The 26,117-nt window shown below is 42.1% G+C and overlaps 1 protein-coding gene across 6 annotated transcripts; it reads right to left on the bottom strand.

The window, feature by feature from the left end:
• Positions 1-544: 544 nt before the first annotated feature.
• LOC121898741 (SH2B adapter protein 2) lies at positions 545-22,393 on the bottom strand. 6 transcript variants are annotated; one of them, XM_042414120.1, is made up of 10 exons: positions 22,141-22,393; positions 19,592-19,717; positions 12,396-13,341; positions 7,875-7,976; positions 7,516-7,607; positions 7,007-7,107; positions 6,747-6,908; positions 6,437-6,639; positions 5,411-5,585; positions 545-2,951 (listed from the first exon to the last, which is right to left on the bottom strand). In XM_042414120.1, exons 2-10 carry the CDS (start codon positions 19,624-19,626, stop codon positions 2,629-2,631), a joined length of 2,139 nt encoding a protein of 712 aa, XP_042270054.1. In that variant the 5' UTR covers positions 19,627-19,717; positions 22,141-22,393; the 3' UTR covers positions 545-2,628. The 6 variants fall into 6 exon arrangements, with proteins under 6 accessions (XP_042270054.1, XP_042270055.1, XP_042270056.1 ...); XM_042414121.1 differs by lacking the exon at positions 22,141-22,393 and adding an exon at positions 21,341-21,981; XM_042414122.1 differs by lacking the exon at positions 19,592-19,717.
• Positions 22,394-26,117: the final 3,724 nt, after the last annotated feature.

Here is a 26,117-nt window from a genome sequence, read left to right as displayed (position 1 = left end):
TGCAGCCTGCAGAAGGTTGCTGTTGATGATAAAATATCTCATCTATTTCACTCATTTCTCTCATCTGTTTCCTCAGAGATGCTACAAACATCACTATCAATTGTGGGAAATGTCTGTGATTATACAGTAAACTAACCTATTGATCAAACACTCTCAATTAAGATCTCTGAGTCATGGTTATCAGATGTCATACACTTAACCATAACCCTAACTATAAGTACATAGATGACCACTCAGAGTTTATTCATAGCATAACTTGTAAACATGGTATCTGCATTCAGGCCTATTTGTGGAACACAGACTGACATTTTTATTAAAACTGAAACAAAAGAAAACCACGACTTGTTGCACATCTCTCACAAACAGTCACTCCACTATTGAGGAGTGACTGTTTCATCTCTGCAGAGCAATACCTGTCACTTTAAAAACTGTCTCCATCAGATTATGTTTACAAAACTAAAAGCTCTTGACCTTTCAGTGTCTTTCACCTCCCACATTTTACTCTCAACCCACAAATCGACACATTTATGAATGAAAAACGTGCAACAGTTTGTTCACATTTTATTCACAGAAATATAAAGTAGTATGTCAAGTACATCACTTTGTACAAAATTGCACAGACTCTTCAAAACTCAGTCAGACAACAGAAAATCAGCTTTAAGAAGTGTTAAGAAAATAAAAGGGAGACGTGAGCAATCTGTGATATGTAAGATGGGCTCCTGCAACGGACGGTTTCCACTGAGGACGTTTCATCAAGAAGAATCAATCAATTGTACATAAATAAGACTCAATAGGAAAAACGTAATTTACAACGGCTGAGGAATAAATATGTCTCAAAAATAGGATTCAAATTGGCACATGAACTGCTCTGCCTGCTCCTTGACTGAAATTGAAATTTCACCTTCACAGCTAAATGGCCGTGCTTGAAAAGACAGACGTGGGTGGCATCTTGATTTGTTTATTTCAACTGAACAAAAGGAAATATTATATATAGTAGCTGCTTTTTTAGTAGCTGGGTTTATGGTTTTTAAATGGGTTTCACATGCTTTAAGAGGGTACGTTGTGTTCTGATGAATCTCTTGGACCATGACATGAATTCTTTTAATTGTAAATATCTTGAGGTGTGATAATCAGGTTTTAATATCCTTTTGAATAGCTAACTTAAAAGCCTAAGCAATACTGGGTCAGCATAAAGTAAAGCAGCAATATCACATCTTTCCATTCAAGCATGGCCATTTAGTACCTTTTGTTTTACTGCTTGTACCGTTCCAGTTCACACAAGTTCACCTGCAGGCCGTGCAAACAACACGCAATACTGCCACCGTTCTAAAAACCAAGTCCCAAGTCCCTCCGATAAATGCTGGATTTGGTTTAATAATAATCTTCAAGGCATTACTTCAAAGTGAACTCCTATATTAACAGCATATCTAATCTACAGGTTATCGATATGATGAGCTTGAATACAGAACCAGCACCAGACGGAGGGACCTCGAAAACCATGTTTTAGAAACACTACTGTAGCACACCGATCATTGAAAAATACTTGGACTCTAATACACCACCACACACTCATAGAAATAACCCAGCATGACACCAAAATGGGAGCCGCCTCATCATTTTCATACAGACTGAACTGAACTTTTCACTTCCGTTTTAACATTTTGAAACTGATGTTTTGTGTTTATGTTGCAGCCATCAATAAATCTGTGAGAACAAAAACGTTTCAGTATGCATGTTCAGTGTGTTTTAAGCAGAAACTGACAGTAAAAAGAACCACCTGCATTTAGTTTTTGGGCTGTTGTGATTATGCAAGATGTCAACATCCTCCTCGACATCGTCACTGACAGTAGCTTTCTGTGTCGCTGTGTCCGTTCAAGTCCAAGGTAATTGTCAGGCACTAAGACCTTTTAGGCTGTACACATTTAAGAAAAACATCTCTGAGCTAACACTAACACACCCATGATTGCTGTGCTGATATTAGTGTAAAGCAGACCCAGAGCAGGATTTTGTAGGGAAACCCCACAGGGACAGTGAGGATATCCGGGACAGACTCAAAGCAGCTTTACAAACATTAACTGGATGCTCTCGGGAGCTCGGAGGAGCTCTGAGGGGAAGGAGTGTTTCTTTGGGGTCATTTCAAAACTCTCGATCCATCAGTGGGGTGGTGACGCAGGCTCTGCTCCCGGGGAAGTGTGAGTTAGAGTGAACAGGAAGTGGTCAGATGAGGTGAATCAAAGCCATATGACTCGACTAGATGACTTCCTCTTGCTTTCTGCGCCCACACCCATCTTCACTGCTGTGTTTTTTACATCTAGGTCTCAACATGTCCTTTTTTGACCTGTAGCACTCTCTTTCTTTGTTCACAATGCCAGCTGACAGTTTTAGTTTGAAATGCAGCCACGGAGCCTGAGGGATTTATCAGCGTGAACACTCTGCCCCTGCATGATCTCACCTCCCCTCTCAAATCAGAGAAACAGGAAATTGCCTTGAAACAAAAACAAACAAATAAAACAATGTGTGATCCAGTGATATGGATCACTTTCATCATCAGCAGAGCATCCCATGTCACCTCCAACTTTCTGTGTCTCATCCAATCAGAACCTTTGACTTAAGCCTGCCTTGGGTCATTTAGTAGAAAGAGTACTGGTTCTCTACTGCTCGGGCCCTGCGAGTCCCATCAGCATCATGGTAGTCCTCAGATGCACCACTAGAGGCCTCAAGCAGGCGTTCGGAGCTGTTGCTCCGGCTCTGTAACCCTCCTCCAGTGCCTGGGTCACTGCGGGAGAGGGAGGGAAGGGCTGTGGGTGAGGAGGAGGTGCTCGAAGAGAGAGGGGTATCAGGAGGAGGCCCTGCAGAGGCTGTGATCCCGGAAGGGTGGAGAGCTGGCTGGGCTGAATCTGTCCGGCAGCCCGCATCCCTGGGTGGGGTGAGGACTGGAGGCACGGTCACATCTGTAGCAGATTCAAGGAGAGTTTGTGAGGAGAAGAAATCTTTTAATATAAGACATATCAATAATATAGATTTATCTGTGCTGCTGATTAAAGTTCACTGGTTTAGCCGAGAGAGTTGTGAGTAAAAGACTCCTTCATAGAGCAGCATGTAAACACAGGCAGTGTTGGCTTCCTTTATTATCCTTTCTCTTGGTTGGCAATAACACTGACAACATTGGTGCCAAAGACATGCCTGACCAGTGTATCAATAAAGCCTTTTACACCCTGACTCAAACCCTCACTCTATGTAAGTGTGTGCATGGGAGTGAGTGTGTGTAGGTCCAGCGTTTGGCGAAACAGAGAGCCTCTTTGTGACAACCAGGGTGGGTTGGGACCAGAGTCTCGGCCTGCATGCAAAACTCCTGTGGTATAATCGCCCCCTCACTCTCCTGTACAGGAGGGCATTCATCCCATGCCAGGAGAGCGGACGGCAGGAACGGTATGGAGGAGGGGGGTGGGCAGGTTCAGTGAGTTTCAGCTCAACCTCCTCCTTCTTCAAGGATCCATCAGCACATCCAACTTTCTAGAAGTTTCTAATCACCCCCCATTATTCTCTGGTGACCTGAGAGGGTGACTGTCAAGCAGAGACACTTGAAAAAATGCAGTTACATATACTCATGTCATCTAGCTCTTCACTGAAACCACAAACAACTTATTTCAAAGCTCTGCTCTAGCATTTTTGTTAAAGTGACTCTTAATGTTTGCTCAACAGGAACAACTGTGGCTATAAGTGGCTGTTTCAGGATCATGTAAAATGCTAGAACACAGTGTAACAGTACCACATGCGTAGAAGAGCCATAAAGTGAGTGAACTGGCTTAGTAATGGTAGTTAGTTACATAGCAATATTTGGCTTAAGTTTGCTAACAGTAGCCACCATAAACTACTGGTCATACCACATCAAGTAGGGCTGTAGCGGCAAAGTGTATTCAACTGATTAAAGGTATGTTTTATTTCTTATGAACTCAACTTTTCATTTGTAAGAGGGAAGATGTGTTAATTCAATTGTTGGATAGTCTTGTGTTGAATCTCAAGCAATGTAATGAGTAGAAGTAAACCGATATGTCGGCCGATATTAACTTACTGCTGATATATCCTATCGATCATATTTGTTTATTGTATGTCAGCTGATAAGTAACAAGAAATTGCAGTACAGAAAGGCCTACAATAGCTTTGAGGTGAAGAAATGGAGTCTCCATTTCAGTTTGTCCACCAGAGAGAACTGACAAGTTATACAATATTGTGGTCAAAATTATTTTAAAAAATTGTGCATGTTATGTGTTTATGTAAAAATGACTATTGTCCTATCAATTATAGATGTCAGCCTAAACATCCAGTATAGGTCAGGCTGTAGTAATGAGAAACTCATTGGAATACCCCAAATCAACAAAATGTAAATAAGGAATAGTTTAGGTGAACACGTTTTGTGTACCTTCTACCTTTATAGTGCTATTGTGATATTTTATAGAATATGACCCAGGCCCATCTTTGTGCAGCCATTGTAGACCACAAAATTGTACATTTGTCCTACAACTCATGATAGGACTGCTGGTTTTTAAAAGTCCTAAACACCCTTAGTTCATCCACAGATATTTTTATTTAATTGCCTGATTGGACCTCTTCTCAGGGTTGTGTGGTCATGTACAGAATGTGATTGACCAACATCTTTTTATTGCACATTTGAGATCAACTTAAGACTTAACCATTAGTGCAGGACTTTGGTGACCTCAGGTATCTCCCATCATAACTCCACCAGACTTCAACACAAGGCCAGAAAACACCTCTACAGTGTCTTTAAAGGATGGGTTCACAATTTTTGTGTGTGTTAAAACAACAGTCAGGTGCCCAAATGAACATTGAAATATTTTTTTCTTGGTATAATCATTCTTCCTGTTCATACTGACCATTAGAAGATCCCTTCATAATGCACTTACAACGTAAATGATGGGGGCCAAAATCCACAGTCCTCCTTCTGTGCAAAAATGTATTTAAAAGCTTATCTAAAGCTAATATGAAGCTTCAGTCGTCCACATTTGTCAAATCAAATAGATATCTTTCAACATTACAGTGTTTTTAGTGCCAAAGTCCCTCTTTTTGTTACTATACTTCCACCACAGCTCAACAGGGAAACACAAAGAGGGAATTTGATGCTAAAAAGACTTTAAATGTGACAGATATCCACTTGATATGACTAACTCAGACTGCTGAAGCCTCAAGCCTCTAATTAAAAGTCCAATTAGGATCTGATCATTTTCCAAGAGGTCCTGACATACAAATATAAGGCCAATGTGTTACAATTTACAAAATATCTAGAAACATATACTCTGAAAAGGTCTTATTGTATGTTTAAGAACATCTAGAATCATCAAAATCTAGGACATTTCCAGTTAGATAAATTATTTTAAGTTTGCGTGTTGTGTACCTGTGGTGGAGCTTCTCTGCACTTGTACATAGGAGCGTAATGTGATGTCAGCTGAACCTCCAGATTCGAGGGGGATGGGGTGGGCATGGAAGTGTCTCAACATGTCCGACACGGTGTGGAACCACAAGTGGTGGACGTGGCACTGCCCGTTCTCATTCACTGACAAACGCAAATGCTGTGAGGGAGAAGAAAGGACAGAGGGGGAGACAAGAAATCAACAGGAGAGTTGATTCCAAGGAGGGAAGATAGGTAAATGAAGTGAGGGAAAGAAAGACAGAGAATTGCAGAGGGAGACAAAGTGAACATCTGAAACAGACAGACCAAGACAGAGGTCAGGACATTATCTGAGAGGCGTCTCGCTGTGGGAGCAGCTTAACAGAATGCCAAGACTGACACCAGAGGAAGAGGCGGCAGCTGACACTTCCTCAACACTGCCGGCTGGCAGGATGTGATGTGCAGGGATCGTGTTACATAAGAGGACATAAAACGTTGACATTACTGCATCTTTTCCAGGCCTGGGGCAACTTGGTCTGCTGTGAGCTACCGCCTCAAATGTCATACTGTAATACTCCTGCACAGCAAGACTGTAGCTGGGAGACGAAAATTATGTATTCTAGTGTGGAAACGATACGTTATCTCATTATTCGGTGAATAAAATAATAGATTTCCTGCTTTTCTTGATTTTATATCACTTCAAATTCAATACCTTTGGGGTTTTTCACTGTTGTTGGATAAAATAAGCCAACTTAGGACACACATTTGGAATCTGGTAACTTGTAACAATCATTTGCTATACAATTTTACATTTTATTGACCAAATTTAATTTATTAATTGGAAAAACAATCAATACATTAATTGATAAATTAACACATTTCACCCATGATCTACACATATTCAACACACTCACACCCTCCTATCTCTACAGTTAGTTTACTGGGGTGTAAAGACTCGATCACATGCTGTAACAAACTGCTATTAAACTGTTTAGTTCACTCTTTTTTTTGTGCTCTCTCCAATTGCCTCACCTTGGCTTTGCCCTGGAAGTTGAAGGTGAGGACATACTCGCCCGGCCGTGTCTCGCTCTGGCGAATCACAAAGAGCCCGTGGCTCCTGGCCCCCCCTGCAAGCACCAGCTGAGCGGCACGCACACGGGACAGTGTGCCATGGAACCATGGGTAACCCGCCAGGCTAGCATCCCCATCTGAGTCTTTTGCACCTTCACTGCCACCTGAGTAGAGTCACACACAAATTAATGTTTCTTTTCTTTATCTTTAATCCTCTTTTCTGTTTTTCTTTCAATTTGTGGAGAGACAAAGCAAATGTAAGTGTTATTACCTGCTGCAGAGTTGGAGCCCTGGGCCTCTGGGGACTGGAGGAAACGCTCTAAAGGCATGTGGGATGGGTGCTGGGTGAAGGGGGGTTCCCTGCAACGGACCGAGGGGGCGCTGTAATGCTCCGCTGCTGTAGGACATGACCTCTCTGGAGCACGGTACACACCTAAACATGTTTTTTATATATTAACACATTCATCTGGATCCAAAGATTTGAATGTTATGTAACATGACAGTGCTGCTGGGGAAAAAGTCTTTGCTCACCCTCAGACAGCAGCTCACAGCTGCAAGAGGCCACCATGGAGCAATCTTTGGAGGCCTGACCATGAGGACATGACGCCAGCTCGATGTCATCACCGCTGTCACTGTACACAAGCAGGCAGGTCAGGAGAACCGCAAGAACGTATACACAACGCACACGCATGTGCAAACACCACCACGTCCTAACACACAACTCAACACACACCGACATCCTACAAACATGGACACAAATAATCTTTGTTTAGGTCCTGAGCTGCGCCGACAAACGTCCTCAGGGGACTGAGGAGGAATGTCAGCGGTGTGAGTGTGTGTGTGTGTGTGTGAGGGTGCAAACTTGCCCATGTTTGTGCTAAAGAAACCTGTCAAAAAACTCCACTAATTGGATGATTAATGACTGTGTGTGTTACCCCTCCCTTCCCCCTTCCCATCCACCCTTTCCCCCTCTCTCCATCCCTCTGTCCCTCTCTTCTCTCCATCTTCAGCCAGTAGCAAATATTTATCTGGTGGTTTACCCAGGGTCTAAGCAGTCCTGGATGTCAGCAACCCAGGAGTTTTTCTGCAGCGAGTCGATGGTTTCCAGGATGTACTCACCCCCGTTTTCCACCTGTGGAAGCAGCCAAACACTACGATCACACACTGAGCTCTGTTTGAGAGACCGCATCAGGGTACAGAACAGGGCAAATCCAATGTTAACTCAGCAGGGACTAGCTTAGCATTTTCCAACAACCTGTTTTTTCAACAAACTATGTCTTCAAGTATATCTATGTAGCTTTTTTTTCATCAAAATGGAGTAATCCCGTCAAGCACTTAGATCTGAAACTGAGTCAGATGCAGTTGCGTACATGTGGCTGTAAAATGGAGCAGCTTCTACCTTAAGAACAAAGGTGTTGTCCTTGTCTGGCATCTCAAGCGGCATGGTGGTCCTCACCTCCACGATGGCTGACAAAGGGATGCTCACCTTAGGCTTTGAGGACTGGAACGAACATGCAAAGACACACAAAAGCTCATATTAACTGCATTATGAATATTTTTTACTTTTTGTGATAACTTAACACTTTAAAGACAATCTGGACATAAAGGTCCAAATTCACAACTGTAGTATTTTGCACTGTAAGATCAGTGGTTTCCTGCAAAATAATATAAAAATTAAAAAGTGTTGTATTTACCTTTTTAGGAAATGGGAGGAAATTAGTTCAGAGCTGTCTTGTGGTGCTTTCTTATATTTGTTTATTCCTTTATTATGTAAGTTCTACCGTTCTCTGTAATCTGGATATTCTGCAATGGTGAGGGTGGGGTAAAGTGATTATGAGATGTCACCAGGGCAGGAACAGGATTGGAAAAAATCATGTGCACTCTGTACGGTACACGCAATATATACAGTGTGTTGCAGATGTTGTGGTTATACTGTGTCATCTTGCTGCATCTACACAGTTTGTGTGTTTCAAGGAAGTAGTAAAAACAAAAATTTGCTGAGATTAGGACTCTTACAAGGTGAGCTGAATCTGAGATGAATCAAAGGGGTCAATATTTCCAAGATTATTTCCAAGGAAGGAAACAAACAAAAAAAACAAATTCAGCTACACAACAGTATGTTTATTTTCTTATATTTCTCTAATATTTGCTTATTTCTTAGTGTGTAGTTTAATACTGTGTATTTATACCTCAATAGGCCTTTAAAAATTAATCAAATTAAACAGTTTTAAACAGGAAAATCTGCTTGGTGTGAACTGCTAAAAACAGACAAGAGTATGAATCAGAATCAGAGTATGCTTTATGCTTTCTATTAAAGAATCACACGCAGAAAAGGTTGGGAACCACTGCTTTAGATGATAACTAAGCATGTGCTGCCTGAGTGGATCAAGAAACACCTGCAAGATGGTGGCAACATTACTTCTAATCATCTCTGTTCCAGAAAACCAAAAATGCATCACTCCATGGATAGTAGTACAATTTTGTGCCAGTGTACTTTCACCAAAAAACACCATAAGCAATTATGAAGGGTCCAAAGTTAAAATAACTCCTTCATTACATCCTGTCAGAGGCAACTTGTAAAAGTGGAACCTTTATATTTTACTACAAAAAAAGCCCCATTTAGAACTTTAAATTAGTGGTGTAGTTTTAAGCAGTGCCTCTACATCCCCCGTCTCTAGTATGAGCTGCGCCCAACCCTCAAAATTGTCCCTCACGCATGATAATTAAGGGGTAACATACAATCTGAGTTATAGGTACAGCCTAACTAGCAATGAACTACACCCCCTGTCTGCTGTCCTGAGATTTAACAACTCTCCCCAAACATATATCTAAATATAAAAGAGTAGTAAGGATTTACAGAAGACTGCACAATATGCAAAACTATTCTGCAGCTCTCTTATTTCTCACTGCGCCTCTCAGCGATTATCCTTGCTGACTGTAACAAACATAACACAGGAAGAGTTTACAAGAGGGTGATCACAGAAAACAGCCTGGCCTGAGTTTGCCCTCTGCAGAGAGTTGGATCCAGACGATAATCTTAACAGATCCAATGAGTGTGTTCGGAGCAGTGAGCTGTGTGTGTGTGTGTATTTATTTCTGTTTGTGTCAGGAGAGGCAGAGAGCGAGAGAGAGGCTGACTGATGGTCTGGCAGAGGCTTATCAGCTGATCTGTCTGGAGTAACACTGTTTTCATCTTGATCTGCCTGTGCAGCTGGCTGCCATCCACGCCCACAATTCCTTTCTGAGGATCAGATGTCAAAAACCACTTCCTGTATTAAACTGTTTGACCATTTCCTGTACCTCTACAATGGACAGTGCAAGCCTGATATCTGTGGGCACTGTCTATTGAAATGTGTAGTTATGCAAGCCAGTGTTAACCAGTGACCATGACAGTCTACGCTTCAGCACAGAGCATTTACAGTCTTACAGGAAAGTGTTAAATATCAATCTTGAACTGTCTTTTTGAGAAAAAAGTTTGTCCAAATTACAAAAAATCATATTATTGTCACTCACTTTGAGCAGTATTTAGCAATACAGATAGTTTTGCATTTATTGGTCCATGTTTTGAGATATTTGGCATTGCAGTAGTAGTTGTGTTTCTGGACACCAGACAAATGTAAATCCAATGAACATTTGATCTCTACCAATTCCTCAGAGAAATATTTTGCTCTTTAGCCACTAAATGCTCCACTATGCTCACCAGATAATCACTAACTTTGTCTGTCTGTTGTTTGGTGCTGGGCCGGTAGCATGCAGTCCGTTTTTAGAGCTTTTTTTTCTGAAAACAGCTGCCTGCTGCGTCTAGAGATAACACTGATGAGAACGGTGAGACTGAACCAAAGCAGTGAAGTTGGGGGGTGTAAAACCAAAACAATGAGCTGAAAGACTCTATAATGCTCCACAGAGCTGAGGGAAACTGCATAGTCGGGCGATAATTGTTTATGGTTTTCATCAATTTGAGTGACCCCTCTCAGGTTACTCATATTATTTGATCCATTTTAATATGAAAATATTGATTAGTGCAGCTTTAAGTTCAGTATTTCAATTTAAATGAGGTGACAATCTCAGAGATGGATGTCTCAAAACCTCACAGGAGAAAACCAAAACTATCTGCATGGTTAAATACCACAAGAGGTAAGTGAGAAAATATGTTTTTCCACGAGTTGGCCGAACCTACTGTTTAAACAAACAAAGCCAACAACACTAACCGAATGAGAGCCAAGTTTTCTTCACAGCCAGTATGGAGAGGAGGAACAATAAAGGCAAACAATAACTCTTTCAAAGTGCATTTGGGCATGTGAGGATTGTTTTAAAACAGATTGAGGAAAAATATGAACCTATCCTTAAATACATGTAACCGACTGTCAAAACACCCACAGTAATGGGTTTCATTTGGGCAAGTTATCAATAAAAATAAGACAAGCACTTCAGCAAATAGAAAAAGACAGCTATTTTTTAAGGCATTTTAGGACTTGTTTTTACATAAAACAGTTGGGTCCTCTCAGGGCCTGCTGCTGTGTCATAATGCAGGCAGTTAGCGTGCTGCAGTGTGCTGTCTCTGCCACACAGAGCAGCCGGCAGATTGATGGCACTGACAGGGACGGAGCCAGAACCAGTCAGCCAGGAGCAGGCAGGAGTGAGATTTTATAAGTCAGTTTATCTTTCCAACACTGTTGACTCTGCACTGTTATGATTTGTAAGACCTGAATAGGACAGCAGTGATAAAACAACTTGGAGAGCGTCTACAGGGCAAGCCCGTCTAGATGTGTGTGTTTAATTTATGTGTCAACAAGGCTGTAACTGCTACTCTGAAGTCTCCCCTAATCTCAGCCTCATCCGCGGCTGATAATAATTTTCCAACGTGTGGACATTAATAGAACATAACAGATGAAACTGCTGAAGCACAATTATTAAGTTTCATTTTATATGTTCCCCTTGTGGCTCTCACTTGGCAGAGTTTTTGAGTGACTCACAAAACTATTTCGGTTCCTCTTCAGTTTGTCACCGCAGCCAGTTTGCCAGAGATGGGGGAACCAATCAATATTTATTTTTTGCACATGAAAGGGAAACTTCTGCGATCCGTTACACTTACAGAAATCAATGTAACAGCTTCCGCTCTCTCTCACACAGTCTCTGGATCTCTATCAACTACTTCAACCCCCTCCCATGCCTGCCTCCCACCTGTCCTTACCCCTCTCTCCCCCCTCTCCGCCAGCCTTACCCCCACATTCCCACCAGCCATGATCAAAGGACAGTGGCAGATTTACACACACTCAGCTGCACAGCCTCATGGCCTTCTTAAGGTCAGGGGCAATGATCTGGAAATCCCATATAGACAAATGTGAAGTGTGCATGCATGCACGTGAGTGCGATGTGTGTGTTTCGGCTTCAGGCTGTGTCACCCAGGGTCAAGAGAAGGTTGGATTATCAGGCTGAATTCATGTCTCTCCATGTTATTTTCATTAATAGTTAATGTGTTGATCATTTTTTTCAATTAATCTTTAAGACTAATCTTCAATTAGACTTATCTTGACGAACTGGGAATCAGCTTGTCCACCTAGTTTTACACAGAGCCTGGAAGAAATTACTTCCTTTCTATACCTGGAAAACGTTCACTATAATAGAAATGGCTCTGGTGAAAAGTTCAACAAGATTTGGGGACCATTTTTAAGTGGTCTGAATAAAGACATGGATCCCAAAGGTAACATTTTACTTAAAATCCCTATTTAGCATTTATAAGCAGTATATAAACATTTCATAAATAGTTTATAGCACATTGTGGGCAGATATAAGGACATTTTAAGTTTCCTTAATGTACAGTATTAAGTACTCCAATGAAGACATATTTTATATTAAATCATCATAATTTCAGGACTATATCCACGCTGCCTAGCTGTTCTCAATGTGTGTATTTGTGTACCTTAGGTGGTACGTAGAACTCCAGCAGGAATCTCTCCCCTCCTTCCTCCCTCTTGGTTTTCCTCAGCAGCAGGCGGCACTTCTGCCATTGCGCAGCACCCATACAGTTTGTGTCATCGGCCACCATGTACCTCAGTGCTCCCTCTCTCTGGATTTCCAGCAGCTCGGCCTTGTGGCCCTGGGAACCCCTGGGAAGCCGCAGCTTCTGGGACCACTTCTCTCCCCCTGCAGCCTCCCCTGCTCCTCCTCCTCCTCCCCCGTTAGCCTTCCTGGCCCCAGAGGGAGCGTCAGGTTCAGGGGAGGCCCGTCGGTGCCACATCTCCTTCACCCCATCCACCACACACAGGCTCATGTTCCTCAGGGAGAAGCCTTTCTTGAAGCGAGCTTTGGGATGACTTACCGACACGTCCTCTGAGCTGCGGGACTGTCCCAGAGCAGACACCTTGTGGGCCGGCTGGGGGCCTCGGGAGGCAGCAGTGCCACTGCCTCCCCCATCTATCCCTCCCCCTCCGCTGTCCATACTGTCCAGGGATTCACTTGAAGCCCCGGCGTCCTTGCGTCTCTGGTAGAGGTCGTGACCGTAGGACAATGGGCAGCCCTGGATTCCCAGGAAAGGAACAATGCTGTACTTGGGCGCTGTGTTGGAGCCGTCCTCCCCCGGCGAGGATGCCTGGTTCTCCCGGGCCTGGGTCAGTGCTGCAGAGAAGCACTCCAAGAAATGATGAGCAAAGTGCTGTGAGAAGCTGGCATCGGCACCGGGCGAGTCGTAGCACGGGTTCTCTGACAGGAAGCGCTGGAACTTGTCAGCGAAGTCTGCAGCGGAGGCTCGAGCATGGAGCTCACAGAACTCTCGCCAGTCAGGCAGTGGGCACGAGGAGGAGAGCTCCGGGCTACCGGGCACCACCGCTCCGTTCATCACTGGGCCATGCCAACCCACCGAGGAGAGGCTGGAGAGAGAGAGAGAGAGAGAGCACAGTGTCAGTGTGGATGCAAGCAAAAGACTGCAGTATGTATTTGTGTAACTCCTGGCTTTAGATCAGACATGCAGCAGCTGTGGGACAGCCTGCACGTGTGATGGTGCAAAGAATAAAAGATGTGTGAATGAAGCAGACTGCTGAACCAGCTTGTGTCTGTCATTATAATATTAATATCATGACAGCCTGTGCTTAGGCACAGTGTGCTTTGAGCTAAATGCTACCATTAGCATGCTAACATGTTCATAATGATAATTGCTAACATACTGATGTTCAGCAGGCTTCCTCTGGGGACCAAGCATATCTGTACAAAATCTCACCGCAATCCATCCATAATCATGTAATCACAACACTGCTGGTTTGAATCTGGCCAAAGAATTTACATGTAATCTCTCTCCATTCATTTCCTGTCATCTCTCTGCTATCACTGTCTAATAAAAGCAAAAATGCCCCTAAAACACTTTAAAAAATCATTTTTAAGAGTCCTAAATTCATGACAGCTCAAGATCTTGTGCAGGATTGTCATGAAAGTTTGAAAATGACTTATTGGCAGATTCAATGTGACAACTGATCAAAAGAAAATCATCCGGGTCTCCATCAGTTTTGAGCTTCACCAATTGATCATTTCTGACAAGCACTCAGATTATCTGAATTATCTAGAAGTGTGTTCTGTCAGAGCAGGTTAACAGCAACTTGGATTCAACAAAGAGTGATCATATGGCTCCTCTTTATGTCCCGTCTGTTTCACTCACTGTTGTTTCTCTGAATAATGAATATTTTTTCAGACCATAGTTGCTCTCCTCCAATCATCCTTACATTCCTCTATTCCTCTCTGTGTGTATGCCTCCCTCTCTGGGCCACATCAGGGCCAAGCAGTGCCAAACCACATCACATCACTGAAAAAACTCCTCTCTCTGGTCTGCGGTGGGGATTTAACACAGAGTCATACCACCATTGTGTCAGTAGCAATATCCAAGGCCAGTTTTCACCCCCTTCCTTCCTCTCTCTCTCTCTCTGCCTCAGCACATCAGTGACTAATACAGCTGCAGATCAGCATCAGCAAATAGCATCACACAATCAAACACATGTTGGTTTTATTATTGTCATCTGTAAATACCGCACATAAAAGGAGATTGTCTGAGTGGGCAGGCTGGGTGACATACGCACAGGGATGGCCAACACTCCCCAAGCTGTGAGAGCTTATTCTCAGAGCTGCTGGGCTCCTCTTGGCTGCTCCCTCACAAAATGTGCTCAAATGTTTGCTTCTGAAATTGCACTCTTAAACCGAATCATGCATGCGTACACGCTTACAACGCTGCAGAGTTTCCTGGAATTTTTCCTGCAAGCAGCTTTATTTTCATTTTCAAAAGCATCCGTGTGGGTTGTCTTTTCATAAAGGATTAGCGCAAAACTCTCTGGTCTCCACTGGAATTAAGTCTGACACACACGTTCAACTATAAGCCAATCTCTTTTACTCATTCCCTCTTCCATTTCCCTCTGTCCCCTTTGAAAAACTCACAGATCTGACACAAACAATACACCAGATCAGAGACAGGATATGATAAGGGAAAGTACACAGGAGTCCCTGTTCTTTGAAGGACTATCTCTTAGCTCATCTTGTAGAAACTCCTGGATGCTTAGACACGGTGTCAGATTTTCAGAAGAATGTGGTGATGGATTGAGAAAGCAAAGGAACAGGTGAGATTAGAGAATAATAAAAAAAAACAGAGAAGGAAATGTCACCATTATCTGTGGCCAGGTGGAATCTTAAATGCAAATACTGTGGCCATTTTAGCCCTGCATCATGCTGCTGTATGACTTCACATATTGTGGGAGGCCCGGGAATCTCAATTTGTGCTGTTTTGATTGGACGCATGACATTTCTGAGATTATCTCACCGCTTGGGTTGTCTGTGCAGTGAAGGAAAGTGAATGAGCAGCACTGTGTTGTTGTTGTTTTCTCCCACGTTCTAGCCCCCGGCTAAATCACAACCAAAGGTCCCGAGATGGGAGTGCTTTCATAACCTGTCATCAGGCGACAGAAATACATCTTAACAGGTTTTAGAGACTTGCAGCGCACAGAGGCAAAGCAAGAGGTTTGATTTTGTGACGGTGCTCTTATACACAAACTGATGACTTACTGAGAGAAAGAGGAGAGAAAGAAAGAGTAGAAATATGCTAACATAAAGAGTTTGTGGTTCCACAAAGAGTTGTAACTAATTGCTTTATTAATGGTTAATAAAGCTTACTAGATCAGTTACAAGCCATTAATAACATCTGTTGGGTTGGATGTGAAAAACTCCCTTTGATTGGTTGGACAGTTTGACCGCTATGAAAGCCAAGAAAGGATTTTATGAGCAGTTAAATACGTAATTATGAAGTTGAACCGCTACTCAATAACTCATGTTCAAATTTAAATACCACTGAATTTATAGCACTGCATTATTTGAATTTGAAAATCATCCCTCTGAATGAATTTCATTTGAATTTTCTTGTTTAATTTCCAGAAGGTAATTAGCCTATCGAATCTAAAAGTCAAAAGAATTGAGTTGAGAATTCTAACTTAATCTGTGCCACCAAGGAGAAGAAACCAACCTAATTGGACTCAATAGACTTCTGACCTATCAAGTTATGTTCTGTCAGTCATGTGATCCAATGAGGAAACGTCAGACAATTGAATTTGACGTTTCTGGAAATTTCAAAGAGAGGAATTCAAACCACATAAATTGAGACAACAGGCTACAACATTTCAATGCTATACATTCAGTAGTATCTAATATCCAGTGGAGGTTAGGTTAACAATTAGGTATTTGGTTGCTTATAAAATTCAAATTATTATGGCCCCTTTTTGCTTCCATAGAGTACTTCTAGAAAAGAGCCGCATAAGATCCGGACCAAAATCCATTTATTAATAACTAATTACAACTGCAGACTAGATGTATTAGGAACCCTTTATAACAACACAAAAACATTCATAAATGGATTACCAACTATTATAACTGCTTTGTTAAGAAATATAAAATACAAAGGTGTTTTTCACAACCTGGCAATTAAGGGCATAATGCTCTGAATGTTTTATTAACTTATTTATTAATAAACCCGCTAGTTATAACATATAAAACCTGTTATAAAGGGTTCCTTACTAGAAAGCAGCACCGAGCTGATAAATGTATGGAAGAAAAGGTAAGATCACTTTCCACTTTGAGGGCTTCATTCATGAATCCATCGTGTCATTCATCCAAACATCCATCCATTCATTCATTCAAGCCTCACAAGATTTGTAAGCTAAACCACTAATCACCAAGTGTTGTTGTAATAATTATCTTGTGTGTGTGTGTGTGTGTGTGTGTGTGTGTGGGTGTGTGTGCTACCGCTGGCTGCGAGGAAGTCAATACCCATTCAGCTATTTAAAAACCTGCACTGGGCCAACTTTCCACTCATTCAGCAGAAAAACAACAACACACACCGAGGTGCATTTCTCAAACTCCTGCCCTTCCGCAAAGATGAGGATGTGCCTCTCTCAAGGATACTGAGCTCACTGTATGCCACGCCCACACACACTCACATTCACACACCCACACACACTCACATTCACACACACACACACACACGCACACACACACACTCGCTCACCGAGTCAGCATGAAACTCAAGCCATGAGACGCTGGAGGAAGTGGACAGCATTAAGGTTTTTCTGAGGCTCAGCAGACTACATGCTGCAAAGGCACACAGGGGTATAAAGCATAAATGATTGGCAGAGACAGCGAAAACAAGAATTGTGTGTGGGGACTGAATGAAAGAACAAGTGGCGGAGGAGAAAAAGAGGAGTGGGATTCAAAAGGGGGGGGGGGGGGGGGGGGGGCATGTTTTTGCTCCATAGGACAGCTGCTAAAACAATCAAGGAGTGTGTGGAGGTGGGACAAGGGGATCATAAAGGAAGGACGAAGAGACGAAGAGGCATCCCCACGACTCCCCTTCACTTCAGGTCCATCTGAGCAATTTTCACCTCCATCCTTCATCCCTCAGAAGCCTTTCTCCTTCCTGTATCTCTTCCCTATCTGTTGTAAAAATCTACCACTACTGTGCCCCCTCCTGCTGCTCCTTTACCCAGGGGAGCAGGGCTGATGTCTCTGTCAGATGGTTGGGAGTTGTGACTGTAACAGTAAACTGACTGGGGAGGAGAGGAAAGAGACATTACTGCGCAGGGAGAAGCTATCAACTGCAGCCTGCAAAACACATCGTACAAGATCTGTTCACTTCATGTGCTTTGTAGAGAGCCCTCACAGGACTGAACTGTGCAGAGCCAGGAATTACATATGCCTGATTAATACTGCGGTATTGTGGGCAGTACTATAGAGCTACTGAGGAAATAATACTCTAGCCAAGCATAACGGATGTAGAAGGATTGTGTTTTTAAAGCTGTGTGTACGCATACTGTACTTCCATGTCCTCGCTGAGATAAACATGTAGTTTAACATGTTTTAGACTCTTACATCCAAGCACACACGTTGCTGCGAGCGGTTTCATGCCAGGAGCGCACCCTCCGTGATTGGCTGATGAGGATGATTGGTGATGTTGTGCTCCCACCCCGGGGAGTTTGGGTCCAGCCATGTTTTCTAAGATTAGCCTGCTCCACAGCACAGCACAGCACAGCACAGCTAGCAGCACACTCAGTACAGCGCAGCACCGCACATACACAACATTTTCCACGCCACGTGAATCCATTAATTATGTTTTCTTATATAAGATGTAAATATTGCAGCAGTTAAATGTGGAATGAGGACATTTGAAGACGTACAAGCTGTTATGTCTATCACACACACACACCAGAACACCGGATATCACACCCTCCTTCATAAATATGATGTTCACATACTGTTCATGCATATCCAAAAGTATTCATTATAAATTGAGATTAAATGATTAGTCTATTAATTGATTAGTCGATCTACAGAAAAATAATCAGGCAACTATTTTGATAACCACTTTAGGGGCTGTAACTAAGGATTATTTAATTTCCAATTAATCTGACAATAATTTTTTCGATTAATTGATATTTTAATCTATGAAATTTAAAAAAAAAAAAAAAAGGGGGACAAATGATCATTACAATTTCTAAGAGCTCATAGTTACATCTTCAAATGTCTTGTTTTGTTTGGCCAACAGCCCAAAAACCAAAAAACATTCCATTTAAAATGATATAAATCAGAGAAAAACAGCAAATTCTCACATTTGAGAAGATAGAGATAGAGATCCCAGTTCCCACATCCCCGTTTTTGGCATTTTTGCTTGATCAAATAACTTAATTAAATTATCTAGTCACCAAAATTGATTTATTTTCTGTCCATTAACTAAATAAAATTGACTAATTGTTTCAGCTCTGTATCGATTAATCATTACAGTCATTTTTCAAGCAAACGCCAACCATTCCCTTCTTCATGCGTCTCAATTGTGAGGATTTACTGCTTTTCTTTGTCTTATATGAGACTAAACTGAATATATTTAGGTTTTAGACTGTTGGTCAGACAAAATAAATATTTTGAAGTTGTCACTTTGGCCTTCAGGAAGCTGTGATGGACATCTATCACTATGTTTTGACCTTTTATTGACCAAATGAATAATTGATTAACTGAGAAAATAATTGTTCAGTCACTATTATTACTTGCAGTCGTGATAATGAGGTAACTAAGCACATTAAATATGTGACAGAGACAGGATCGGGGCTGCCAGAGCTATCTAATTGGTTACTAGGCCAAAAATTAAGATGGATTTTGCAGCACAAACTTTTAGATGACAGAGATGCAGATATCAGCAGGAACATGTCTTGTTTAGTTTTGTTTCTCTGGACACTTGCAGAAGGAGGAGCTGCACTCCAGCTACAAACACAAAAGCAGACAACGACACAGGGGGGAAGTCACACAATGACTCACCTCCAGTCAAGTCAAAAGACAGATTATTACAGTAGACGTCCAGGTGTGTGTGTGGGTGTGTGTGTGAAGATGGCGGGAAGGCAATAAGGGAAAGTATGTAAACTGTCTGTATGAAGGGAAGGATGATGGAGGTGGAAGGAGGAGATGTAGACAGGAGATAATAATCCCATGAGGGGAGAGATAGCAGATAGAAGGGTCAGATAAGGGAGGAGATGAGGAAAAGCAGAAGTAGGGGTCAGCAGTAATAGACCCCCTCCTTTACCTACGTTTGGATCTGTGCAGCCGGTCACTGACCTTTGACCTGGCAGCTGATAACCTCCTCCCTCCATTGATGCAACTGAATGTTGTCTGGAACGTTTCTATCAGTCCCAACGCAGCACAGGACCACCAGAGAGGAGAGTGTCTACCTTCGCTGTGAGACTACAGGATGTGACGTGCACACAGGCAGACATTATGAAAGGTATACAGTCCTGATCCCGATACTGATACACCCAGCTACATAAAAGTATCAGTGTGTGTGTGTGTGCGTGCAAACCAGTGATACCAGTGATAACAAACCAGACTTGATAAGAAGACGAAGACTGTTCATTCCTGAGTACCACATCACCAAAAACATAACACACATGAACAAACTGATCAGGGCTCGCCCGTCTCCCTGCGGGTTTTTCAGCCACTTCTAATGATGTCGGTAGCCGAGCCTCATCACACAGATATTAAACACATTAATTAGCGTGTCCTCCAACCAGCAGGCTCTCTCTCCTTCTCTCCCTGGCAAGCAGTGACAATGTAAATATTGAGTGAGCTCAGGCATCCATATGGCAGCAAGTGATAAAGGATGGAGCGCGTGGGAGACGCACATTCCGCTACGGACTTCCATTTCCTGTCTCTCACCCACCAGGGTCTAACTAATTTCACAGATGACCACAGGCCTCGCATGGAGGAGAAATACAGCACAACCTGTGTGAGCGTCAAGTGTGTCACTCACTGAAATAGATGGGTTTTTAATGCAGTGTCACAGAGCGGAGCTGATATAATAAACAGCCTGATGATGGTACCAAGAGGGGTGGACAAAATAGCATGTACACCTCTATGTATGTAGGGATGTAACTATATAACTTAGTAGGGCTCATAATTAGTCGAGTAGTTGATCAACAGAAAAATAGCCGCTATTTTGATAATCAATTCATTGTTTAAGACTTTTTTCAAGCAAAAAGGCCAAACATTTCCTTGCTCAAGCATCTGGATTGTGAGGATTTAGTTTTTTTTTGTCTTATGTGATAGTAAACTGAATATCTTTAGGTTTGGACTGTTGGTGAAACAAAACAACCAAATTAAACATTTTATGGACCAAACTGAAAAAATAATCTGCAGATTAAACAGTAATGAAAATAATCCTTATTTGCATTAATGATTCATTTGTCGGTTATTTCTAATATTAATTGAGTCATTGTTTGGTCTATGAAATGTCATAAAACTGTAAAAAAGAAAAAAAATGCCCGTCACAAGTTCCTGGAGGACAAGGTAACATCTTCACAGGATATTCAATGATATAAAACATAAAAAACAGCAAATCCTCTTGTTTGAGAAGCTGAATTAATCAATTATTAAAATTCAATTAATTTCCTGTTTATCACCTAATTGATTAACCAACTAACTGTTTCTGCACTAAAAAAATCAATCAGATATTTTCTTTTTATTTCATTTCACTTGTCCAATACAAGCACAGGGAGAAAGATGCACAGACGTTTCAGCTATACCTTCTTCATAGAGACAATGACGGACAGGTGAAGATTCATCTGTGCAAGAGGCATTTTTGTGGTGCTGTTGGATTGTATCATAATACATGTAAGGTGTTCTTGTTATTCTGTCCATCCCTCTGCAGGATATATAGCCTCACCTGGATGGAGTGACATCACTTGGCTGTGAAAAGCTTTCATTTTTAATGAAAGGATTGTTGCATCTTTGTAACATTTGATTTCAGAGAGATGCAAGACAACAACCCTGTTGACATAATTCAATTATAAATATATAACAAGCACCTACCTTCTGTGAATTCACTGTAAAATGCCAACGTAGTGTCAGAGATGCAATACAGCCTAATTGGGGTATTATCATGATACTACGGTGATGTAAAGGCCTTTATCCTGTTGAAATCAGACTTATCAGGCTTCATATTAACTGACTCGTGTAGCCTATAAAAAGATATATGAGAGAAAGTCAATAGCAGGCCTAAAACAGGCCTACTGCAGGCCCAGGGAGCCTATTTAAAGCCAACAGTGGATCGTTGTGCAGGCTGCGTATACTGGACTTCATGAATGGGAAGCGGTGGCAGCCTCCTGCTGAATGGCTGACAGATCCGGGTCCAGAATGGAGGCGATGAATGGGAGGCTGCGTGCGTCGGAGGCACGAGTCGGTACACTGATTTTGGATCATCTCGAGCGGGCCTATAGATCACATCACATCAAGATCACATCACATCAGGCCCCTGATCCGAGCCGTCCCTGTCACTGACCAGACTTTACTCCCTAAAGGCTATTAAATGGATTATCGGAAAAGCCCCTTTTCACCGCGACCCCCCTCAAAAGTCTCATCCGGAGTCTCAACCAGCCGACTGCACTTGTTCTCTACCGTCAAATAAACGCAGGCTTCTTTTTTGACACCGAAACACTCTTCTCTGTCCTCCTCAGCACCTGGAGGTTTGTTGTTCTCCTCAAACAAATCGCTGCCTTTCTCCTCACATCACCAGCACATGAAAACAGGAGCTCTGTAAAAACGTCTCATCAGAAGCGTCAGACGCGCTAAATAAGAGATAAAAACGCAGCAGCGGCAGCAGCGGCTCTCACCTCAATACAGGACTGGTTTCATGACGCTGGTATGTCTGAGGCGATCCTGGTTTTGCTGTGAAGATGCTTTCTATTCGGCATCAAACATGGTTATCTCCTCTCTTCATCTGATGTCCTCCTGTCCGGGTTACACGAGCTCGCCGCCGGCCAGCTCTCCCTCCATCTCTACGCTCGACGCACTGTGCCGCTGCCGTACCTCTGCCTCTGCTGCCCACCGACCACTGTCAAGTCCGAAAGAGGCAGATAAAGTGCTACTTCCGGCTCGTTCTTTCCAAATAAGCTTAGCCTTGCAGCCAATTTTGCCCAGTGGTCACTCGCGATATTGCAGCGAAAAAATCCCCCTGCGGCCCAAAAAACATTTTCCCCATAGACCACCATTATAAAAGACATCTGTAAAACTGTTGAGAGGACACCAAGAACTGCAAACAAGGTCAATTATGACTCTTTCTTTTATAAATTTTTGATCCATGAAGGTTTTATATTTGTAAACGTATATTTTATAAAAAAGTGATTTAAAAAGCCCTGATGTGAAGTTTATGGGCCAAGTCTCCAGGAACTGCGCAGGCTGTGACGCCAATTTGACATAGCGGCCAAAATGTGCAATTACAACGTCACGTGATGCTTTTGGGCCCAAAAAGACTGTGTCCCATAGACTTACATTGTGAAAGAGATGTCTGTAAATCAGCGTATAATTTTTTTTGAGCATCACACAGCTCACGAAATGACTCGTCTCACTATCAGAATTTGATCCGTTTGGTGCGATCATGTTTCAAAAGTCTAGAAGAGCTGGCCGGTGAAAATCACTAGTGCACTTGCTCTATGGACCGCACAGATGCAGAAGCAATGCAGAGGAAGTTGAACTTTTTTGGCATCATGCACCACTGAGCAACTTTCATAGGAATGAACAGGACCCCGCCTCCGACACTGTATCCAGTTCACTTTATATATCATTATTTTTTTTCCAACCCACATTCTGTGAAGACCCACCCCTACTCTGCCTCTTACCCTAACCCTAACCATCTCACTCCTCATGCCTGAAGCTAACCAAGTGAAGGCAGATGGCTGCTAACCAAGAGCCTGGTTCTGCTTGAGGTTTCTTCCGGTTAGAGGGGAGTTTTTCCTTACTGCATGCTCATGGGGGAATTGTTGGGTCTCTGTAAATTAAAGAATATGGTCTAGACCTGCTCTATGTGAAAAGTTTGTCAGATCTATTGGTAATGAAAATAATTGCTGCTTGCAGCCTTACAGTACTCCGATGATGGTATAAAACTACTCAGTTTTCTGTGTGCAGTTTGATAAAACACAACTTTACAACAAATGAGCACTAAACACTATAAACTAAAACAGTGAATGTCAAATGTGTAGATTTTGACACAAAGTCCTTCTTCACGTTACCTTGCAAGGCAGCTTGATTCGCAAGATCTAGAGAGGCTTCAAGTTATGTGCTTGTGTCTGAACCATCGGTGGTTCGGACCAATCAGCATCACAAATCCAGCTGCCTCACAAGGTAAGACGGTGACAGACAGATGGTTCATCCAATCACCTGCCAAATATTTTTTGAACGTGCCGGACTTTTTCCAAAATGTTTCCATGGATGACTTCTCAGATGGTTCTGTGTAACAAACCATCTAGCACGTCAGGTCACTCTTTGTGCACTTAATCAAATTATGTACATCCAAATATATGGATACGGAGGAAACCTGAGACTTTTGGGCAGTTGCCGCTTTACATGGTTGGTAATCCAATCCTGCCCAGAGTGAGTTGCTGCCAAGTTGTTCTTCAGTATATCTAGCTGCACCCCTGTATCAAGGATACCAATTGTGCAATTTTAGGGGAGCCCAGACCTCCAGGGGCCCCAGATGTCCAACTTTCACTGGATGTAAATAGTTCCTGGTTTACTAGTCAACTATTTCAGTTCAATGTTCTATTTTACAGGTCCACTTCCATTTTTTAACAACTTCCTGCGAAATGGAAACAATATTCTAAGATAGTCTGAGTTTAGTTTGATGATTTGTTGGTCTATTTAAGCCAAAGTAAATATTTTATTAGTCCTAAATGTGTTGAATATTATGCTTCCCTGTATACACATTTTGCATTTTTGCATGTTTAGCTATGCACTGAAAGACTCTATAGAAATACTAGCAACTTCCCCACGAACTTTCCCAAGAATCATTATTGGGAACTACAGGTCCAGGTCCAGTAAAATAAAGTGTTGCCTCTCAGTTTCATCAGAAATTCACATAGTTATACAACAAGACGAAGCTTAGCTAATGTTTTACCATCTAGATTAGGAGTTCCATGCATAAAAAATACATTCTTATACACCTACAGAGGATTTAAACTCTTGGTAAAGAAATGTTGGTTAAATAATTGCCCTTATGTCTGTCTTGTCATTTTGTTTGTTTGTTTTGTATGTTTTTAACCTCTCTCTGACTTGAAGACCTGATATCCTACTATTTCTAATGAGGACCACAATGAAAATGAACCTTTAACTTCACTGTTAGAATCTGCAGTTTTAATTGTATGTCAGGACTGGATTTATCTGTCTTGTATTTATCTTTATTACTGCAAAGTATCTCTAAAAAATTACATATCAAATTAATTTGCACATCTATCAACTGCAAATGCAAAATCATTTGACAGTCAATATCAATTAAAGTCCTGCATTTTTAGCAAATTTTCAAGGATTGCTGACAAATACAGTCAAGAGAGTTGACATGGCTCTTGTGCGTGTGGATATAGTGAAGTGAAAATACACTGTGGTCTGGCTATGAACGTTTAAAATGTTGCTTCCTGAAAAGTTGACATTTTAAGCATACTAGTGCTCCATTCAGACAGATTTAGCAACTCCAAAATGTCGTTGTGTTTCATAACTGTTAACTGACACGCTGTGACTGCATTTTATTTCCTGAAACACAAGTCACTGATTCTGCAGGCTTTATTTTGAAGGCACACTAAGATACTGGCATATTGTGTGTGTGTGTGTCTTCAGCTGACTTGACCTCAGCTTCCCTCACTGGTGTGTGTGTGTGTGTGTGTGTGTTTCACTGATCTATTTAACAGTCACTGATGACTGCCCTTAAAGGAGCCACGCCCTTTTATTGTTACCATACTCACCACCGACACAATAATAGATGTCCTGTGTGTGTGTGTGTGTGAGTGTATTAGTGAATGAGTGAGTGAATTTAAGAAAGAGTGCATTTAACCTCATAGCACACACACACACACACACAGTAACAGTATTGACTGACTGAATGAACCAGTCAGGCTGCTTGTTGTGTGTTCTCACTAATATTGTTGTTTGAGACTGAAAACAGCTCACTGGAAGGAGGGTCAGGCCAGCTGGACCAGTAGAATCTGTCTTCCTCACACACACACACACACACACACACACACACAAACACACACAGAGACAAACTCTTGATTACACTGTCTCACATCTGCTTTGTGTAGTCAGAGTTGATGTTGTTGATCAGAGTGATGCCCTCAAACATTCAACCTACCAGTCAGACCGCAACTGAAACCAAAATGTTTGTTTCTGATAAAGAGGTGACTTAAACCTGCAGTGTGGAACTTTTACATATAAATTAACATCTGTTACATTCAAGCCCTTGCCAAATGAGTTCACACAATGCTGATTAAGCCTGTCACAGCCAGATAAATCTCTCTGTATTTCACAGTATACCAGAGATTTTAATCTTGTAATCAGGCTTGACATTCCAGCGCTGGCCGAATGGATGCGTACAGAGCATGTGCACTAGAGACTTCCACTGGCCGAGCCGGCTGACTTCTGGTTAGCTCTCTGCTAACTTTAATGGGGATAAAGTAATTTAATCATGCTCTTCTAGACTTTTCAAATGTTATCGGACCGAATTGATCAAATTCCGATAGGGAAATGAGTCATTTCATGGGGGCTGTGTGATGCTCAAAACAATTTATCCACCGTTTTACAGCCACAACAGTAGCGACAGAGTAGG

Source organism: Thunnus maccoyii, chromosome 6 (genome assembly GCF_910596095.1).
Source record: "Thunnus maccoyii chromosome 6, fThuMac1.1, whole genome shotgun sequence".
Classification (NCBI taxonomy): domain Eukaryota; kingdom Metazoa; phylum Chordata; class Actinopteri; order Scombriformes; family Scombridae; genus Thunnus; species Thunnus maccoyii.
The sequence above is the reverse complement of the archived record's forward strand: the minus strand, read 5'-3'. Positions and strand labels throughout refer to the sequence as shown.

Excerpts from the sequence above, each read along its gene's own strand:
- LOC121898741 (XM_042414120.1), bottom strand. The coding sequence starts at position 19,626 with ATGGAGGGAGGAGGTTATCAGCTGCCAGGTCAAAG. Across the intron at positions 7,977-12,395 it reads AGTTCTACGTACCACCTAAG|TCCTCAAAGCCTAAGGTGAG; the intron begins GTACACAAATAC and ends TGTTCGTTCCAG. Across the intron at positions 2,952-5,410 it reads GCAGAGAAGCTCCACCACAG|ATGTGACCGTGCCTCCAGTC; the intron begins GTACACAACACG and ends AATCTGCTACAG.